At 43.5% G+C, this 20,894-nt stretch overlaps 1 protein-coding gene across 2 annotated transcripts in view; it reads left to right on the top strand.

The window, feature by feature from the left end:
* ELAPOR1 (endosome-lysosome associated apoptosis and autophagy regulator 1) overlaps window positions 1-20,894 on the top strand; it is a 529,163-nt gene that overhangs the window by 200,765 nt on the left and 307,504 nt on the right. For both annotated transcript variants that reach the window (XM_088445747.1, XM_088445746.1), the window contains 2 exons: window positions 9,035-9,123; window positions 9,211-9,388. In XM_088445747.1, the coding sequence (XP_088301873.1) occupies window positions 9,035-9,123; window positions 9,211-9,388 (267 nt within the window). The remainder of the gene's footprint in view (window positions 1-9,034; window positions 9,124-9,210; window positions 9,389-20,894) is intronic.

Raw genomic sequence — 20,894 nt, 5'->3', positions numbered from 1 at the left:
CATATGCACAATACATATGTAGCTCACAAGCTGATATGAATGTTCCAGTAATCACTCTGAAAATCAGACTTGCATGTCCTTGCAGTCACATGCCCTTCACAGAGAGGACCCTGACGTCATCAGCTAGTGTCCAAAGTCATTCCCTACCATCCACGTGGACATAGAGGGGGAGTATAATCTTGTGGCAAGCAAAGCGAGCCACCGAGCTTGAAGCGCGGCGAACTGACAAGTTTCTTCTTTAGGTGGACTTTATGGACATGGAACCGCACTTCCGCCCTCACTGCACGTCACTTCCAGGTCCTTAAGCATGAATGGGAAATAAGCTCTACCTATCGGATCTGTCTGCTTCTACACATCCCACAATCTGTCTCTATACTGTACATCTCACATTTCGGCATATATTAACACTTTTGTCCCTACTTATAAAGAACAACTCTGTTCTTGCATATATAAACAACACCTCCGTTCTTGCATATAATCACCTGCATACAGGGCCATAACTAGGGTAGTGCGACATGTGGCATGGCACAGGGCACCGCCGGACAGGGGCGCTGATGGGCCCTGTCAATTTTCTGTTTATTATCATTCTCACTTAGCTAGCTTCCTCTTATTTCATCCCCAGCATCTCCTGGCCTCCCCTATCTCTTCCCTGGCCTTTCCCCATGAGGCCATGGCCCTTTATTGGGTGTGTTATCACCTTATTTGAAAGATGGGGGGATGCCAATGCTTTTTGTGGCACAAGGCACCAAAAAGTCTAGTTACGGTTCTGCCTGCATATAAACACTATAAATACCGTGCACATAACATTTCCTTCAAAGATAAACCCCTAATGCACTCAGTATGACAACTTAAATGACAAATATGTTTTTGCTAATGTCCTCAGAAATTGTCGAATTTTTTAATTATTTAATTAATTCAAGAACAAGTATTTAAAAAAGTATTTAACTTTTTTAAGGAGTATTGAGTAAAACTCTAGAGGCATATGATGTCTAACAATCTCCTGTAGCAATATCCCCCACCACTATAGCATTTCCTATCACACATGTAGCCATAGATCGTCCTGTAGCAATAGACCCAGCCCCCTTAGCCGTTCCACCACACCGTGATGCCTCTGTGTCCATAGGTCCCTTTTGTAGCATATCCACCCCAATGTTCATAGAGTATCTCCCCACTGTAGCATCACTCCTTCTCCCCAGCTGCAGAAGATCAACATTCAGAATGTCGACACAACAATGTTGACAAGTTCTGAATGTCGACATGTCATTAGATCAACAACCAATGTCGACGTACAATTAGGTCAACAGGAATGGGATTGAAATGCCGGTGGCTGTCCGACATGAGGAGGTCCCGACTGGGGTAGGTAAGTATATTAACCCTCACCTGCCCCCTCCCCTAACCCTCCCTTAGTGGTGCCTAACCCTAACCTCCCCCCTTTGTGCCTATCCCTAACTTCCCCCCCAAGGGTGCCTAAACCTAGCACCCCCTCCCCGCACCCTAAACCTAATTCTCCCGGGGGTGTGCCTAAACCTAACCTCCCACCGGTGGTGCCTAACCCTCCCTCCTAGGGGTGCCTAATTCTAATCTCCGCCCCTCAAACCTAACGCTAACCCCGCTAGACTCCCTAATACTTAGTCGCCCCCCGCCGGCTAACGCTAAGGGCTCCCCGGACTTACATTCATTCGGGCTGGCGTCCTCGATGTTCCGGCGTTGGGATTAACATAGGCGTTGGTATTTCAACTCCTATGTTACATCCCTTGACGGGATTCCGCTGTCGGCATTGAGACCGGCTATCATCACTACATCGCAGGTCAACATGGTTAAAATTCCGACTCATTCAGAATGTCAACATATTTTTTGTTGATGTTTAGGGTTAGGTTTAGGGCTTGACTTAGGTTTAGTGCTAAAGGTTTGTTTAAAACAAGCAAAAAGATATGACATGTTAAATGTTTGCATTCTGAATGTGTTGACATTTTAACCATGTTGACCTAATTGTATGTTGACATATTGGTTGTCGACCTAATGACCACGTCGACATTCAAAACCTGTCAACCTTCTGATTGTCGACATTCTGAATGTCAACTATTCATACCACATCCCCCGAACATGTGGGTAGAATAGTAAAGAGCATTGCTCAGCAGCTGAGATTGCAAGTGACAGAGACAAAGGGGCTGATATATGTACTGGCAAAAGCCAGAAGGGCTGATGGCCAGGACTGGCTGTCCTCAGGACCGCCCGAGCAGCACCGCCTCCCTCCAGGCCGATAATGTCCTCAGCTCCACCTCCTTCCCGACACCATGCTCAGCTCCGACTCCCTCTCGACACTGTCCTCAGTTCTGCCTCCCTCCTGACACATAGGAGTGTTTGAATTGTGCATGTGCTGGGGAGGAATGCTGTGTGAAAATGAGTACGCTGGACGGACACCATCCTCACAAGCCGATGCTGACATGCAGCACAGCATCTCTGGCTCAGGGTATCCATTAAATCTAACTAGATTAAAGGTCGGTGTTGCTGTAGTTGAACAGAGAATGGCATAATGTGTAAGGGGCATTACTAGGTGGCATAATGTGTTAGGGGTATAACTAGTGTGTGGCATAATATGTAAGGGGCAATTACTGCTGTGTGTGGCATAATGTGTAAGTGGCATTACCATGCCTCACAACTGTCCCTCTATTCAGGGACTGTCCTGCCATCCCACCCGCTTTCCGAAGTTTCTCTCATTGGTGGGAAGTTGGGGGAAATGTATCTCACCGCTGCTCTGCTCTCACCATTCGGGGGAAGAGCTCTGGGGGCAGCCCAGCATCTCCATGGATGCTGGTCTCGCCCCCGGAGTGATAAAAAGGGGGCGTGTCATGAGGCCATGCCTCTGGCCATGAGGGCAGTCCCGAATTTAAAATGTTCAAAGTTGGGAGGTATGGCATTAGTACTGTGTGTGGTATAATGTGTAAGGGGCATTACTAATGTGGCATAATGTGTTAGGGGCATTACTACTGTGTGTGGTATAATATGTAAGGGGCAATTACTGCTGTGTGTGGCATAATGTGTAAGTGGCATTACCATGCCTCACAACTGTCCCTCTATGCAGGTACTGTCCCACCATCCCACCTGCTGGCCAAAGTGTCCCTCGGTGGGTGGAAGTTGGGAGAAATTAATCTCACCGCTGCTCTGCTCTTACTATTCGGGGGAGAGGCCTGGGGGCAGCCCAGCATCTCCGTGGATGCTGGTCTCGCCCCCGGAGTTAAAAAAGGGGGGCGTGTCATGAGGCCACGCCTCTGGTCACGAGGGCAATCCCGATTTTACATTTTAAAAGTTGGGAGGTATGGCATTACTACTGTGTGTGGCATAATGTGTAAGGGGTATTACTATGTACCATAATGTGTAAGGGGCCTTACTGTGTGCTGCATAATGATTAGGGGCATTACTGTGTGTGGCATAATGTGTTTTAAGAGGCATTACTACTATCTGGCACAATGTGTTATAAGGCACTACTACTGCGTGGCATGTGTTATAAGGAGCACTACTACTGCATGGCATAATGTGTAATAAGACACTACTACTGTGTGATGTAACTTGAATAAGGCTCACAACTGTGTGGTGTAATGTGGACTAAGGTTAAATTGTGGTATTACTGTTTGACCTTTGTCTTTCCCAGTGAGGCCACACCCCTTTTTTTGGCATGCACCTTTGGCACGCGCTCTCTCTACTTTACAGTGTGTAGGGGAACACCAATGCTCTTTATATTAGGGGTGAGCGGGTTCGGATTTCTGAAATTCGAACCCCCCCGATCCAAGGCCGATCCGAGTCAGGCTCGACTTTTCCCGCCTGACCCGGATCTGAAATCGAGGCAAAACGTCATCATCCCGCCTTCCGGGTCTCGCGGGTTTTGGATCCTATATAAGGAACCCGCGTCGGCGCCATTTTCTCACTCGGCTGTGGACAGTGAAGAGGGAGGGTGGGAGTTAGGGCTGGCTGGGCTGTGTAGTGTAGTGTAGTGTAGTGCAGTGTAGTGTTGCGCTGTGCTGCTGTTGTCCATAGGGGCTGTGTCCACTACTTCAAAGTCCATAGGGGCTGGCTGGACTGTGTTGTGCAGTCAGTTGTCCATAGGGGCTGTGTCCACTCCAAAGTCCTGTGCAGTGTCCCAGTCCTAAAGGGGTGCTGTAGTGTTGTCCAGGGGGTGCTCTGTCCGTCAGGGGTGCTCCCCCCAAGTGCAAAAAAAAATAATATTTTTTCTGTGTTTGTGAATTGTGTGCACTGTGGCTGCACGTGCATCAACAAAGGAGCAGCGCCAAGCGTGCGCCTGTGTCCCATAAGTAAAAGGCCAGCTGGCTTGTCCTTTAAAGGGTGCTGTAACCCCCAAAGGGCACTCCAAACAAAATAAAAAAATATATTTTTTTGTGTTTGTGAATTGTGTGCGCAGTAGCCGTACGTGCATCAACAAAGTAGTGGCAAGCGTGCGCCTGTGTCCCATAAATAAAGGGCCGGCTGAATTGACCGCTAAAGGGTGCTGTAACCCCCAAAGGGCACTCCAAATAAAATAAAAATTTTTTATCTGTGTTTGTGAATTGTGTGCACTGTGGCTGCACGTGCATCAACAAAGGAGCAGCGCCAAGCGTGCGCCTGTGTCCCATTAGTAAAGGGCCGGCTGGCTTGTCCGTTAAAGGGTGCTGTAACCCCCAAAGTACACTCCAAACAAAAAAATATATATTTTCTGTGTTTGTGAATTGTGTGCACTGTAGACGCACGTGCATCAACAAAGGAGCAGCGCCAAGCGTGCGCCTGTGTCCCATAAGTAAAGTGCCGGCTGGCTTGTCTGTTAAAGGGTGCTGTAACCCCCAAAGTACACTCCAAACAAAATAAAAAAATATTTTCTGTGTTTGTGAATTGTGTGCACTGTGGCTGCACATGCATCAACAAAGGAGCAGCGCCAAGCATGCGCCTGTGTCCCATAAGTAGAGAGCCGGCTGGCTCATTTCTTAAAGGGTGGTGTAACCCACAAAGTGCACTACTCTCCAACAAAAATAAAAAATATTTTCTGTGTTTGTGTGCGCCTTAGCCGCACGTATATATCAAATCAATATAACATAAATGGAGGACCAAACTTTCTCCAATAAAAATAAAATAGGGAAAGATCAAGAACCACTTCCTCCTAGTGCTGAAGCTGCTGCCACTAGTCATGACATAGACGATAACATGCCATCAACGTCGTCTGCCAAGGCCGATGCCCAATGTCATAGTAGAGGGCACATACAATCCCAAATGACAAAGTTCAGGAAAATGACCTTAAAAGAAACATTTAAATCATCTGAAGAGAAACGTAAACTTGCCAATATGCCATTTATGACACGGAGTGGCAAGGAACGGCTAAGGTCTTTCCCTATGTTCGTGACTAGTGGTTCAGCTTCACATGACGATGGAAGCCCTCCTCCCGCTAAAAAAATCAAACAAGTTAAGCTGGCAAAAGCACAGCGAAGAACTGTGCGTTCTAAGAAGATATCACAAATCCCCAAGGAGAGTCCAAGTGTGGTGCCGGTTGCAATGCCTGACCTTCCCAGCACTGGACGGGAAGAGGTGGCTCTTTCCACCATTTGCACGCCCCCTGCAAGTGCTGAAAGGAGCACCCACAGTCCACTTGCTGATATGCAAATTGAAGATGTCACTGTTGAAGTACAACAGGATGAAGATACTGGTGTACCTGGCGCTGAGGAGGAAGTTGGCGAGGAGGATTCTGATGGTGATGTGGTTTGTTTAAATCAGGCTCCGGGGCAGACAGTTGTTGTCCGTGGGATGAAAAAGGCCATCACGGTCATGCCTGGGCAGAAGACCAAACATTCCACCTCTTTGGTCTGGCAATATTTCTATCCAAATCCGGACAACAACTGTCTTGCCATATGTACCATATGTAAAGGTGAAATAAATAGGGGTAGGGACGTTAACTACCTAGGAACATCCTCCCTTATACGGCACCTGCAGCGCGTTCATAAAAAGTTACTGTCAAGTTCAGAAACTTTGGCTAAGACCGTAAGCAGTCCAGGGACACCTAAATCCCTTTTTCCTGTTTTATCCAAGGAATCGGTGGATGAGGAGGATGAGGACGAAATCTTGCCTCCGTAGAGCCAGTTTGTGCAGGGACACATTAATTGCCAGCTTGTTTTGTGGGGGCCCAAACGAACCAATCATTTCAGCCACAGTTATGTGGCAGACCCTGGCGCTGAAATGATTGGTTTGTTAAAGTGTGCATGTCCTATTTATACAACCATAAGGGTGGGTGCGTGGGAGGGCCCAAGGACAATTCCATCTTGCACCTCTTTTTTTTCTTTGCAGTATGTACTGTTTGGGGCCTAGTTTTTCAAACTGCCATCCTGTCTGCCACTGCAGTGTCACTCCTAGATGGGCCACGTGTTTGTGCCGCCCACTCGTGTCGCTTAGCATAGTCATCCAGCTACCTCGGTGCAACCTTTTGGCCATAAAAACAATATTGTGAGGTGTTAGGTGTTCAGAATAGACTGGAAATGAGTGGAAATGAAGGTTATTGAGGTTAATAATTGAATAGGAGCATAAAAACCCACAAATTCTGTGATTTTAGCTGTTTTTATGCTTGTTTTCAAAAAAATACAGATCCAAAACACAAAACCCAGAACCCAAAACACTGAAGGGTGGTTTTGGCAAAACGAATCCAGATCCAAAACACGAAAAATGCCTTCCCTTTTCTTTGTGTGTGACTTACACTAGTGAAGTTCCAGCTTTACCAGAACCAACCAAATACCAAATGTCTGACTATGGCACAAGTTTGAATCCTCTGCAGGATGAGCTCTGTGTTTTTATTACAGAGAATGTTGTATGCTTGTATGTTGTTATTTATTAATGTTGTTATTAATTATATTTGTAAGAGCATAGACTAAGAAGTAGGAGGAGTCAGAAATAGTAAGGGGAGGAATCTACGCCTGGGGCCAGATGCTGACGCTGAGGTGGGCCTATGTACTTTAAATGACAGGGCCTATTTTTAGTCCCAGTCTGGTCCTATGCATGTATTACCCTCCGATTAGCATATTTTTTTGTCACCGCATGTCGCAGCAATAAATTACTTTTCAGAAATCTCCTACAGGGACATGTGCCTGTGAAGAAAAAAGCAAAGTGATTGCTTACACAATCACTTTACCTCCAGGTCTGCTCCTGGCAAAGGCACCGAGCATCTCTGGTCATCGGACCGCACATGCGCAAGTGGTAATTTCCGGAGAGGGAGCTGAAGGTAAACTCTGAAAACATGATTTTTCAGAGTTTATTACATTTTCGCAGTCCCTACAGAAATCTACGGGGATTGCATCTGCAATTGATACATGTGGAACTGGAGTATCAATCCTTCAATATCTGCTGCAGTATTTTTTAATTCATTCCTTTGAATATATTTCTTATGAAACCAGTAGATTTAGATGTGAAAAATGGGGATTGAATTTCCAACCTTCAAGGTGAGGCAACATGAAAAATACACCTATAGCATTTTTCTAAAAATGGGACAAAAAAGCCTGTCTAGTTACACCGTTACAGAGACATTACTAGACATTTGGTGCTGACCGCTCTCACTGTGGTCTGCAGTGCACTACACTCGTGGGGCCCGGGGGACACTAGCGGCGGGTGCAGTGGCAGCTATGGGCCCCTGCATCACAGCGGGCCCCGATGCAGGCCACTGGCTGCACCGCCGCTAGTTCCGCCACTGACTACTCATATCCTGACATCATATCTCACTCAACTGAATACCCCTCACTCACCACCACTCCCTTTCCTTACTCACAGAAATACCCTTTCCAAAATACAGTATGACAATAAATGATAACACCACAATAAAATTGTATAACTTTATTTCTTAAATAAATGCACTCTCTGACATTCACTATGCCTCCATTCGGCTGCATTCCTTCAGTATCTTTTTTTTTCAATAATTTTTTTGCAAATACCACATGTTACAGTAGGTGGGAGATGTTAATTGTGTAACACTTAAACCATCTTTTAGGTCTCATTCCATTTTTTTACATTATAAAACTAACAATTCTATTTCTATCCAATGTTGAAGCTAAGGCCCTATCACTGTAAGAGACCTATTTATCATGAAATATTTGCGGGTTGACCACGCATGCGCAGGAGTCCAGCACAGGAGTGTAGAGACGGTCTCTTCACTCTGAGCACATCGCAGGGACAGGCTCCTTTTGAAGGCCCTTTCCTTACAGGCATTCTTTAGTACATCCCGGCGCTTTGATCGGATACTTCAATGTGATCACGGGTGCTAATATCGTGCCCAGATGGCACTGCATATGCTCTGGCAAAGTGGTACTGTACAAGCTTCAAAATGAAAACAAATGACATACAGAGAGCTAGTGATGTTAATATAACTATGACAGTTGTCTGTAGTCACCAATCATTGCCCTACACCAAACAAATAGTAGTAAAATATATTTATCACCCTCATTTCAGCTGTGGAAATCTCATTTTACATGTAAATCTACTCATCTTGTGTCTCTGCATTTCTCCTGGCTGTTTAGCTACATGGAGGGTGCAAAATGCCATAGAACACATGTATACAGTAGTTATTATTAGCTATTCAGTAGCATTTCATCTGGGGTTATACAGTATCTGGAGGTTGTAAGGAGGAGAGACCACCAGAGAGGAGGCAGGGGCTGTGCAGCCTATTGTCACATGTATGTTAGGGAAAAAGTCACTTAGAAAGCGAGCATTTCAACAATAATTAAAATCCGTAATCCCACATAGGAGTAGGTGCCTCCACTGCCCTTGCACCCTTGGAGGTCGCACATATCGTTATGGTTCTTGAGCATAACAACTCTGCACTCAGTTTTCAACCATTATGCTGTGAAAGTTCATGGTTTCCTAATACAACGTATGTAAAAAAATTATGCTTTTATTATTTGCAAACAAGTTTTTATTATTTTCAGCTAACGTTTGGTCAAATTGCATCTTTCTATGGGGTAAGATGAGTATGTTGCAGTCATCATATTAATATAAAATATGATGTTTCTGTTTATGTTTGCAGTTCCTGGCTCTGCAACTTGTATACCTCGTCCACCATGTACAGATATGGATTATTTCTACACGCACACACCATGTGATGCCAAAGGAGAGGTAAAAAGGACTATGATTTTTCTACAAAATAAAGCTTTTACACTAACAGGAGACTTTAATCTAATGTTGTCTGTTTTTCACATGTAGACACAACTGATGTACAAATGGATTGAACCTAAGATATGCAGTAATAGTGTGGAAGAAGCGAAGGAGCTGCCAATGTCAGGTGTTAAAATGAAGTGCCCGCCATGTAATCCAGGCTTCTATCAGTCAAATTCTAGTACCTGTGAGCCGTGCCCCCGTGGTACCTTTTCAAATGGCACTAGTAAGTGCTTGTTAGAATTTCACAGTAAGGCCTCATATTGGAAGTATTTATTGGGGTTAATTATGACACAGAAGTGGATTTTTTTTTTTTATGTTAATTCAAGGGGCTACTAAACCCAAAATTTTTTTTTAGATATGAAGCATTGGAAGTAAAATGCATTGCTCATTTTTAAACTGGGTTTCCAAAAACTTTCAGTTTTGATGGGACCTCATAAAATTGAAAACACTTTGTCTTCAAACACCTGACTTACTATGACATCACTGTCTGTGCACCTGTATATGAATACACCCAGTGGTGCCAGGATGGGAGGTGGGTACTTAGGACCTCAATCAGAGTCGGTCGTTGCGGCCGCACGGTCGTACGCATACGATGTTTTTCTTTCTGCGCCTGTGCACGGCTAGCAGTGCGCATGTGCGTACGAGCTCTACCGATCACAAATACTGTCGTTCGTAGGGCTTCCGACATGGAAGTGGGTTGCTAAATTTGATTGACAGGAAAGGCCGTTTGTGGGAGTATACGGGGGCGGTGGTCTGGAAACGGAGGCGTTCAGCGTTTCCAGGCGTTTTAGGGGAGTGCATAAATTACCTGCTTCGTACGACCAAGAATTGCGGATGCATGAAAACGTCACTCTACGAACAGGCTGATCGTCCAGGCTAAGGTAGGCAAGAAGCGTCCGTAAGCCACAACAGTACAATCGTTAATCTGATGTTCCCTGCGATGTTTCGATTTTGAATCACACAAACCAAGCAGCTAAGATTGCTGCATTGTAACTATTAACACTGCTAATTACCTTGTAACTCATTTCACTTGCGTGTGCATTAGTGAATTCGTAACCAAAATGTTTCTTTGTGCTTTTTAAATAGTTTTTAAAACATCTAGCATTGTGTTTTGCGTAGCAGCCTTTTCAGATACCACACTGTTTAAACCAGGGGTCTTCAACCTTGGCCCTCCAGCTGCTGTGGAACTACACATCCCAGCATGCACTGCCACCTTTTTGATATAACAGCATGCTAAAACTATGGCAGTGCATGCTGGGATGTGTAGTTCCACAGCAGCTGGAGGGCCAAGGTTGAAGACCCCTGGTTTAAACCTTGTATACATTGATATAGTTAAAGATAGACATTTTTGGGTTGAAATTTTTTTATTTTTGTGAAATTTGCCTTTCATCACAATGTCAAGAATAATTGTTTAGGCAACATTTGTATATAATTAAAATAAAATAAAAAATTGGGGGTTTTAAAAAAAAAAGAGCTTGAGACATTGGTGACCAGAAATATGGGGACTGGACAACAGGTGAGGGAGGAGATATCCAGGGCTACTTGCGTCGTTTGTGCCGGCTCGGAGGAAGAGGTAAGCTATGGACAGCCGACTGGCGTGTAACACGCCGACTGGCCTGGCCAGAGGTAGATGGGATTTCCTCTGGCCTAGGCATAGGGCTCTCCATATGTGCGTGGGTGGCTGTTGGGCTGCCAGAGGTGGTGGTCCTGGGAGGAAGGGAGTCTCGCTCCATCATGGCAGGTGGGTTGGCCTGCTCCTGGGTATTGGCCAAACGATCTCGGGCCCCAGCAATGGTCTCCAGGGCCACCGCCACCCTCACCAGAGTGGTCTCCATCCTCAGAAGAACACATTTGTTATCCTGAGTTTGGGAGACCAACCTGGTGAGGAGAGGCACTGCTCGGTCTGATGTTTGCCCTGGAGTAGACTCCACAGGGTCCCCAGATGGAGTACTTGGATCCTCCCCTGCAGAGTCCCCATCTGTGCTGGACCCAGACCTGACCTCAGGAGCAGGCACTACCTCCTCTGAGTCTGGAATATAAAATTAAAAATGTTATTTGTTTTTCCCCACAAAAAATAACAGAGACGTTTCAGCTTTATACTTTTTGCCTTACAAAATTAAATTACCTTCTTGCACATGTGAAGCGTTGAAGTCGGCCATGTCAGTGTCCATAGTGGACACGCCGACTATCTCCTCTACCGTCACACATCCCTGAGCCAACGTCTCCAACCTTGTCAAGGCCAGCTCCTCAGGGATGGGACCACCACCTGTCCCCGCAGCATGGTCCACCCTACTCCGTAGCTTCCTCTTCAGTTGGTATTTGAAATCCGTCCAGCTGTCAATGTTATTTTTGAAAAATTAAGTGTTATTTTTTAGAAATAAGATCAAGCTTTGGCCTTCAGTACACTCACAATATAATTTTCTTACCGTTTTTTTACGACTTTCTGTGTTCTGTAGGTTGTCCCCACAGCATTAACAGCCCTGAATATCTCCTCCCAAATCCTGTCTTTGGCTCCAGCCCCCATATTTCTGGGTGCATTGACTAGGTTCTCCATTGTCATGGTCACCAATGTCTCAAGCTCGATCCGTGAAAATGGAGGGTTTCTTGGCCTTGGCCTTGGCCTGCTTGGGCCCGCCTCCTCCTCCTCCACTGCTGGACTTTGATTCCCAGCACCTTCAAAAATTTGAAAAATAGTAACATTTTTTAACAATTGTATGGGAAATATGACCAGTTCTTGTGTTGTGTAAAAATGTGTTTGGAACTTACCTGACTCAGTTGGCCTCTGCTCACCATGCTCCTCGCTTGCCATTCTGCTAACCTGTGAGAGAGCATGAAGAATACTGCTTCTGCAGACTTCTTTATAGATGTGATCGCATCCCTGGATTGGTTACCCGTGCATCCTTATTTCCCTAACTACAAATGCACACCTTTCCTGCATTCCGTAATCACTGCGTGAGTTGGGCTAGATGTGATCGCATCCCTGGATTGGTTACCCGTGCATCCTTATTTCCCTAACTACAAATGCACACCTTTCCTGCATTCCGTAATCACTGCGTGGGTTGAGCTAGATGTGATTGCATCCCCGGATTCGTTACCCGTGCATCCTTATTTCCCTAACTACAAATGCACACCTTTCCTGCATTCCGTAATCACTGCGTGGGTTGGGCTAGATGTGAGCTCATCCCTGGATTGGTTACCAGTGCATCCTTATTTCCCTAATTACAAATGCACACCTTTCCTGCATGTTTCAATAACTGGTGTTTGGTTTCTTTATTTAAGGCAAAGCCAAATGTTCCCTTACTTGTGGGTTGTAGTTGGAGTGTTTGGTGGTGCAGGAGGTGTTGGATAATAGTAAAATAGTTTGAATTTGATTGCGAGGTGCTTGTGTGTGTAGTTTGTGAGGTGTTAGTTTGAAGTTGATTGAGAGGTGCTTGTGTGTGTAGTTTGTGAGGTGTTTGTTTGAAGTTGATTGAGAGGTGCTTGTGTGTGTAGTTTGTGAGGTGTTTGTTTGAAGTTGATTGCGTGGTGCTTGTGTGTGTGTAGTTTGTGAGGTGTTTGTTTGAATTTAATTGAGAGGTGCTTGCGTGTTGCATATTTATTTGGTATTAATTTATTTTGGTTGTGGTTTTTTTTTTTTTTTGTGTGTTTGTTTTTGTGTTTTTTTTTATTGTGTGTGTTTGTTTTTTGTTGTGTTTCTTTTGTGTGTTTGTTTTTGTGTGGTTTTTTTGTTTTGTGTGGTGTTTTTGTGTGGTGTTTTTTTTGTGTGGTGTTTTTTTTGTGGTTTTTTTTGTGTTTGTTTTTGTGTGGTGTTTTTTTTGTTTGTTTTTGTGTGGTGTTTTTTTGTGTTTGTTTTTGTGTGGTGTTGGTTTTTGTGTTCAATTTTTTTTTTTTGGTGTTGTTTTTTTTAAGTAAAATTTGATTGCTTTGGAGTTAGAAAAACACCGTTAGTTTTTGGGCTTGTTCCGGTGTTTTTTTTTGTTTGGTTGGCCGGCCTTTTGTCTTCCTAAATCCAACGTTATTTGACGAATCAAGTAAGTGTGCCAGCCTACTGCATTTTGTTTGTTTTTATTTTTGGATCATCAATCAGAATCTTTGTTTTTGTATGTTTTTTAATTTAATTTTTATTTTAAATATTTCTTAGGTGTTTAACACTCCTTTTTGGTCTGGAATCAGGTAAGTGTCTATTTTTTCAAACATACACTTTTTTTTAGTTTAACCACTTGCCTGGCATGGTCGTATCAGATACGACCATACCAGACTGGGCTTTCCCTGACATGGTCGTATCTGATACGACCAGTCAGAGAAACACAGTGGGCGGCTTGCTGGAAGTTAACTTCCAGCAGAGGGACCTGCTGGTCTGTCAGAAGCAGTAGCGGCAGCTCTGGCAGCCGCCGCCGCTGCTATATCTCCGGGCCGCTAGCGGGACATCCACCCGCTGCGGCTCCGGAACAGTGATCAGTGAGATCACTGTATGTGTACGAGCAGCAGGGGCGGCTCTGGTAGCCGCCGCTGCTATGTCTCCGGGCCGCTAGCGGGACATCCACCCGCTGCGGCTCCGGAACAGTGATCAGTGAGATCACTGTATGTGTACGAGCAGCAGCGGCGGCTCTGGTAGCCGCCGCCGCTGCTATGTCTCCGGGCCGCTAGCGGGACATCCACCCGCTGCGGCTCCGGAACAGTGATCAGTGAGATCACTGTATGTGTACGAGCAGCAGCGGCGGCTCTGGTAGCCGCCGCCGCTGCTATGTCTCCGGGCCGCTAGCGGGACATCCAACCGCTGCGACTCCGGAACACAGTGATCAGTAAGATCACTGTGTGTGTAAGAGCAGCAGCGGCGGCTCTGGTAGCCGCCGCCGCTGCTATGGCTCCGGGACGCTAGCGGGACATGCACCCACTGCGCTTCCGGAAACACAGTGATCAGTAAGATCACTGTGTAGTAGCAGCAGCAGCGGCTCTGGTAGCCATGGCTGCTGCCATGTAGACCAGCGCCCCCGCCCACTGTTTTCCGGCGTCAGCTCCGCCTACCCGTCCCCATGTGTCGATTACTGCTGGCCACATATATATATATAGTACATATAGACATATATACACATATATATATAAGTGTATGTATAATATGTATATATATATGTGTGTGTGTATATATATATATATATATATATATGTGTCCAATCGGTCCGGCACTCCCGTTTCCACTGATTATACTGCCTGCGTGCCCTCCTCAATGGTGGATGTAGACAGCAAAAGTAGGCGGCACTGCAGGTCTTATACAGCGTTGAATTTATTGCCAACATTTCAGGGCTTGACGCCCCTTTGTCAAGGATACATCATGTATCCTTGTCAAAGGGGCGTCAAGCCTTGAAACATTGGCAATAAATTCAACGCTGTATAAGACCTGCAGTGCTGCCTACTTTTGCTGTCTATATATATATACACAGGTCCATAAATATTGGGACATTGACAGAATCTTCAGATTTTGGCCTCTATTCACCACCACAATGGCTTTGAAATGAAACAAACAAGATGTGCTTTAACTGCAGACTTTCAGATTTAATTTGAGGGTAATTACATCCAAATCGGGTGAACGGTGTAGGAATTACAACAGATTCAATATGTGTCTCCCACTTTTTAAGGGGCCAAAAGTAATGGGACTATCAACTCAAAAGCTATTTCATGGACAGGTGTGGGCTATTCCCTCATTATTTCATTATCAATTAAGCAGGTAAAAGGTCTGGAGTTGATTCTAGGTGTGACATTTGCATTTGGAATCAGTTGCTGTCATCTCTCAATATGAGATCCAAAGAGCTGTCACTATCAGTGAAGCAAGCCATCATTAGACTGAAAAATCAAAACAAACCCATCAGAGAGATAGCAAAAACATTAGGTGTGGCCAAATCAACTGCTTGGAACATTCTTAAAAAGAAAGAACGCATCGGAGAGCTCAGCAACACCAAAAGACCCGGAAGACCACGGAAAACAACTGTGGTGGATGACAAAATAATTATTTCCCTGGTGAATAAAAACCCCTTCACAACAGTTGGCCAAATTAACAACACTCTCCAGGAGGTAGATGTATATGTGTCAAAGTCAAAGAGAAGACTTCACAAGAGTGAATATAGAGGGTTCACCACAAGATGCAAACCATTGGTGAGCCACAAAAACAGGAAGACCAGATTAGAGTTTGCCAAACAACATCTAAAAAAGCCATTACAGTTCTGGAACAACATCCTATTGACAGATGAGACAAAGATCAACTTGTACCAGAGTGATGGGAAGAGAAGAGAAGGAAAGGAACTGCTCATGATCCAAAACATACCACCTCATCAGTGAAGCATGGTGGTGGTAGTGTCATGGCATGGGCATGTATGGCTGCCAATGGAACTGGTTTCCTTGTATTTATTGATGATGTGACTACTGACAAAAGCAGCAGAATGAATTCTGAAGTGTTTCGGGCAATATTATATGCTCATATACAGTCAAATGCTTCAGAACTCATTGGACAGCGCTTCACAGTGCAGATGGACAATGACCCGAAGCATACTGCAAAAGCAACCAAAGAGTTTTTTAAGGCTAAAAGTGGAATGTTATGCAATGGCCAAGTCAATCCCCTGACCTGAATCCGATTGAGCATGCATTTCACTTGATGAAGACAAAACTGAAGGGAAAATGCCCCAAGAACAAGCAGGAACTGAAGACATTTGCAGTAGAGGCCTGGCAGAGCATCACCAGGGATGAAACCCAGCGTCTGGTGATGTCTATGCGTTCCAGACTTCAGGCTGTAATTGCCTGCAAAGGATTTGCAACAAAGTATTAAAAAGTGAAAGTTAGATTTAGGATTGTTTAGTTTGTCCCATTACTTTTGGCCCCTTAAAAAGTGGGAGGCACATATAGAAACCGTTGTAATTCCTACACCGTTCACCTGATTTGGATGTAATTACCCTCAAATTAAATCTGAAAGTCTGCAGTTAAATCACATCTTGTTTGTTTCATTTCAAAGCCATTGTGGTGGTGAATAGAGGACAAAATATGAAAATTCTGTCAATGTCCCAATATTTATGGACCTTACTGTATATACATTACACACACACACACGTGTGTTTGTGTGTGTAAGCAGGAGCAGATATATATATATATATATATCTATCTCGATCGATGGATATCGCAGAGCCTCTGATTAGGGATGGCAACCGACCATCGATGATTTGCAAACCATCGATGGTCTGACTGAAAACAAGTGGGTTTGCAATTGCTGGTGGCCATCAATGTTGCACCATCGATGGCAACCCTCAATTGATGTTTCAGAAACATCGGCAGTTGTGGTCTACACAGATCTCTTCGACCAATCGCAAAACAATTGATGGCTTCTAACGATGGTCGAACCATCGATGGTACAGCTGTCAATGGCCATCACTACAGTATAACATAAAAATTGCATATTTATGGTATACTGTGTTTTAAAAAAAAAAACATTTTTCAACTAAAATAGCAATGGATAAGTTTAAAATTATGTCCGTGACCTAATTCAATCATAAAAGAATCCGACAATTTTGGAGCGGTTTTTGGAAAAAGAATTCGTCAGTTAAGTGGTTAATCTATGTTTTAAAACCAAATTTTTGGGGAATATTGTTTATTGTTCTATTTTTAAAATCTAATTTGGTACATTTAACAACAATTAATATTTGCTAGATTAAAAATTAAGCATGGTTTTAACACTAAAAGTAGTAATATTGGTTTGTCCTTAAAAAATGTTTTATTTTTATTTTTCCCTCTCATTTTTAAAACGAACAACAAATACACATGTAGTGATTTCCAAAGATGGCACTGCCGACCCTGTAAGAATATGCCCCATTATTATAAAGCTAAGTATTTTTGCACAAAATTTCACAATACACTCTGGAGAACCAATTAAAAATATAAATTTAACTTTACAGATGATGTTGGACAGCTAATAGTGGCCATGTTGACCCCCACCAACCTTCCTCAGCCTCCTCCTGGGCGTAGGCATAGGAGGCGTGCAAGGGCCAAGATATATAGAACACGTGTCACCCTTTTTGGATTGCCTGATGATGTGGTTGTTACCACTTATCGCCTGCCTCCTAAAATTATTCTAGACACTCTTTCAATAATAAAGAATGATCTAGAAAGTCAGATTCACATTCCTACAGCAATCTCACCACTTACACAGTTGTTGGCGGTGTTACATTTGTGCACCTCAGGCTCCTTCCAAACCACTGTGGGGCTGGTGGGTGGCCTCTCCCAGCCCTCATTTTCACGGATCCTGAGGCGTGTGCTAGATGCATTTTTCAATCATCTAGCACATTTTATTAGTATGCCTTTGGATAATGAAGCCCTTGATGTGGTAAAGCAGAAGTTTTTTGAAATTGCAGGCTTTCCACACATCATAGGGGTAGTGGATGGCACTCACATAGCACTTCAGCCCCCTGCATGCCGGGAACAAATATATAGGAACCGCAAACATTACCATTCCCTAAATGTAATGGTGCTGTGTGATGCCTCCCTCCAGATCCTCTCCTGAATGCTAAATTCCAAGGCTGCAGCCATGATGCGTATGTGATCCAGCATTCAAGGATTTGGCCCAAATTAAGCACACTGCAAGCTGGTGATGCGTGGATTCTTGGTAACTAAAAATCCAGTATGTCTTTCTTGTAATAGTGTAAACAGGTTCTCATGGTAAATGTATATCTTTTGGTGTCCCATTTCCATCAGGTGACAGTGGATATCCTTGCACGCCCTGGCTGCTGACTCCTTATTTGACTCCCACACCAGGGCCCCAAACTCACTATAATGCCGCGTTTACTGCCACCAGGCAGGTGGTGGAGCGCTGTATCGGCCTTTTAAAGGGCCGGTTCTGGTGTCTCCATCACTCTGGTGGTGCACTCATGTACTCGCCGGATATGGTTTCTCACATTGTGGTCCTGTGTGGGATTTTACACAACATTGCAATAAGGAGTCGAGTACCCATGCAGCCAGAGGAGGCCTTGCCAGAGGATGGCCCCCCGGAGGAAGGTGTTGTGATGCTGTCGGGGGGTGCCAGATGCGATGATGTTGTTTCACGTTTTTTTAGGTATGCACATTTAAATTTTTTGGAAAAGAAAATACAATTTTGCAAAATGTATTTTAATGTGGCCCTTTTTCTTTTGTTTTCTTTTCCGACCAACAAAATCACAACACTTTCCAAAACATGGATAAAAAATGGAACCCATTGGCAATACCCTGTATGTTTTTGGACTACTAACACATTTTGCACGGATATCCCCCAACATGTTTAGTTAATTTGCCTTTTGTTTTAGTAATTGATATGTTTTCCATTCCAAAATCTGTTTGTTTTTTACTATACTTGTTTAGGTTTCACTAAGCCAGATGTTTAATTTGCCCAAACCAGGAGGACATTTGTTATGTGTGAATCTGTTATGTTTTTTTTTTACCATTAAAAGCCTGTTGGCAACATATTTGTTATGTAATAAATGTTTTAAATTATGCAAAAATGTTGTTGCTTGTTTGTTTTAAAAATTTGTAAGCCATTTTGAGGTGTATAATGTATGCCAAACCATAATTGTAAAATAAACAACATTACTGCAAATTTTCGTAAGGTTTACTAATACATGTTTTAAGTTCTTACACTATGGAAAGGCACCCACCTTTGTTCCTAAAATTTTTCCCATGCAGAATTACACCCTTTAATGTGTGGCAAAAAAGAGGACAAATGTTGGAAATAACACAACTTTAATTTTTTTTTGTAGAAATGTCATAAAAATGTAACAAAGAAAACATTAAAAAAAACTACACATCCTCCAAACGCCCCACTATTCTTTGGAGGCAGCAGTAGGCCTGCAATAAGTAGCCCGATGTCTCGCGCAGCTCCTTCCGAATATCCCTCAGGATGTGGGTTAGATCTGTTGAAAAATTGTTAAAAATGCGGAATAAATACTTCATTACAATTAGAAACATTTGAACATTACACATTATTCAATGTACCAAAAAGTGTTTAAACACACTGATGTTACGGTGTGTTTGAAAGTATCAGACACACAACATTATTAATCGGTTTCTACTTTTCTGTTGATCAAAAAATTTTAAACCCTAACTATATGGCATAATCCAAAATCCACTATGATGATGTTACAAATAATGGGAGGTGTATTCTTAAGTCATGATGGCCATATCCTTAAAACACAATGCACGTATTCACTTCTAGAATGTTGTTGATAAACCAAAAAATAATTTTTTTTTGGCCTATAAAAAACATCACTTTGCCTAAGTACATTAGTACATTTTAAACACAGTGTACACAACATCAACAAGGGTAGTCTAGTTCCTAGCACCTTGGCAAGTTTGGTGCCAGGTTTTTGGACATTGTAAAATACTAATCCAAATTTAATCATTAGTTCCTCAAACTCCAAAAAATATTTCAATTAAAATAAAAAAAATTTTTGAAGGACCACAATACAAAAAAAGGGCCAGACAATAAACATAAGGTTGTAAGTCTGAAAAACAGCATTACTGCGCAATGATGTTAAACCTCATCCAGCAAATAAAAAAATAAAAAAAAAATATTAAACAAATACATGGCTAACAACAGCACCCCAAAATTTTTTTTAAAAAAACACATACCTTGAGAGTGATCAGACACAGCAACAGATGGTGCCGGCGAAGCTTCGGGTGAGGGTGAATATTCGGGAGTGGGGGGAATGGTGGAAGGGGAAATGGAGGCGGAAAGATCACAGGGAGGGGATATTTGGGACATTTGGGATGAGTGGGCAGGGGAGGGAGGCAGACTTGGGGAGGATTGGAACAGGGAGTGAGGGTTACTGGGGGAGTATGGTGGTGGGGAGGGAGGGCTGGGATTAGGAGATGCAGGTGAGGGCTGCTGGTTTGAAGCTTGTCTTTGGAGACGCCGTGCCCTTCTCTGTCTCCGCTGGGCTTCTAAAATGTAAACATAAAAACACAAACATAAAGTTTTGAATTTTGGTTACACAATACAGGTACACATTCTGTACAATAGGGACAACATACAGGAGGGTTTTTTAACATTGACTAAAATAATTGGCAAAGGAACATACATTTTTAACAGTCCACTAATTAATACTTTTAAATATACACAAACTTACGCCTGCGTATTTGCAAACGCAAATTACTGGGACCGGCCCTGGGATTGGCGGCCCAGGTCCGACCAGCGACGCTCTAATTGAGCAATATTTCGGTGAAAGCCCGCTGATCGGAGGGCTCGCCTCACCTCCGCATAGGTGGCCCGTTTTGCCCTATTTGTAATGGGCGGCACAGCCTGGGTGATCCGCCTGTCCATTATGTTAACCAGGACAAGCAGCTCTCTCCTGGTAAACGCTGCGGCTCTCATGATGGCAATGGGCGTTTTTACAGAAAACATGAAATATACATGGGGTAGAAAAAATATGATTGGCTAAAATATTTACACTTTCATCAAAAACAACACTATTGGCCAATCCTTTAATCATGTGTGCCGAAAAATAAGGTCACATTTGATTGGCTGCAACACGCAGTGTGCAATTGCAAACCTAAGAGTGCAAATGATCCTAACGCAAAATGCACATGCATTTATAAAGTTAACACAATTAGCAAACGGACATTCACAGTTAATACACCTTACTTTGTTTTTAAGATTGTGTGAAAAAATAAGAACGGAGAAAACACCCACGAAATGAACAATAAAGTTTATTGACACATGAGAAAAA

This window comes from Taudactylus pleione, unplaced genomic scaffold (assembly GCF_031769625.1).
Source record: "Taudactylus pleione unplaced genomic scaffold, aTauple2 ptg000387l, whole genome shotgun sequence".
NCBI lineage: Eukaryota > Metazoa > Chordata > Amphibia > Anura > Myobatrachidae > Taudactylus > Taudactylus pleione.
The sequence above is the reverse complement of the archived record's forward strand: the minus strand, read 5'-3'. Positions and strand labels throughout refer to the sequence as shown.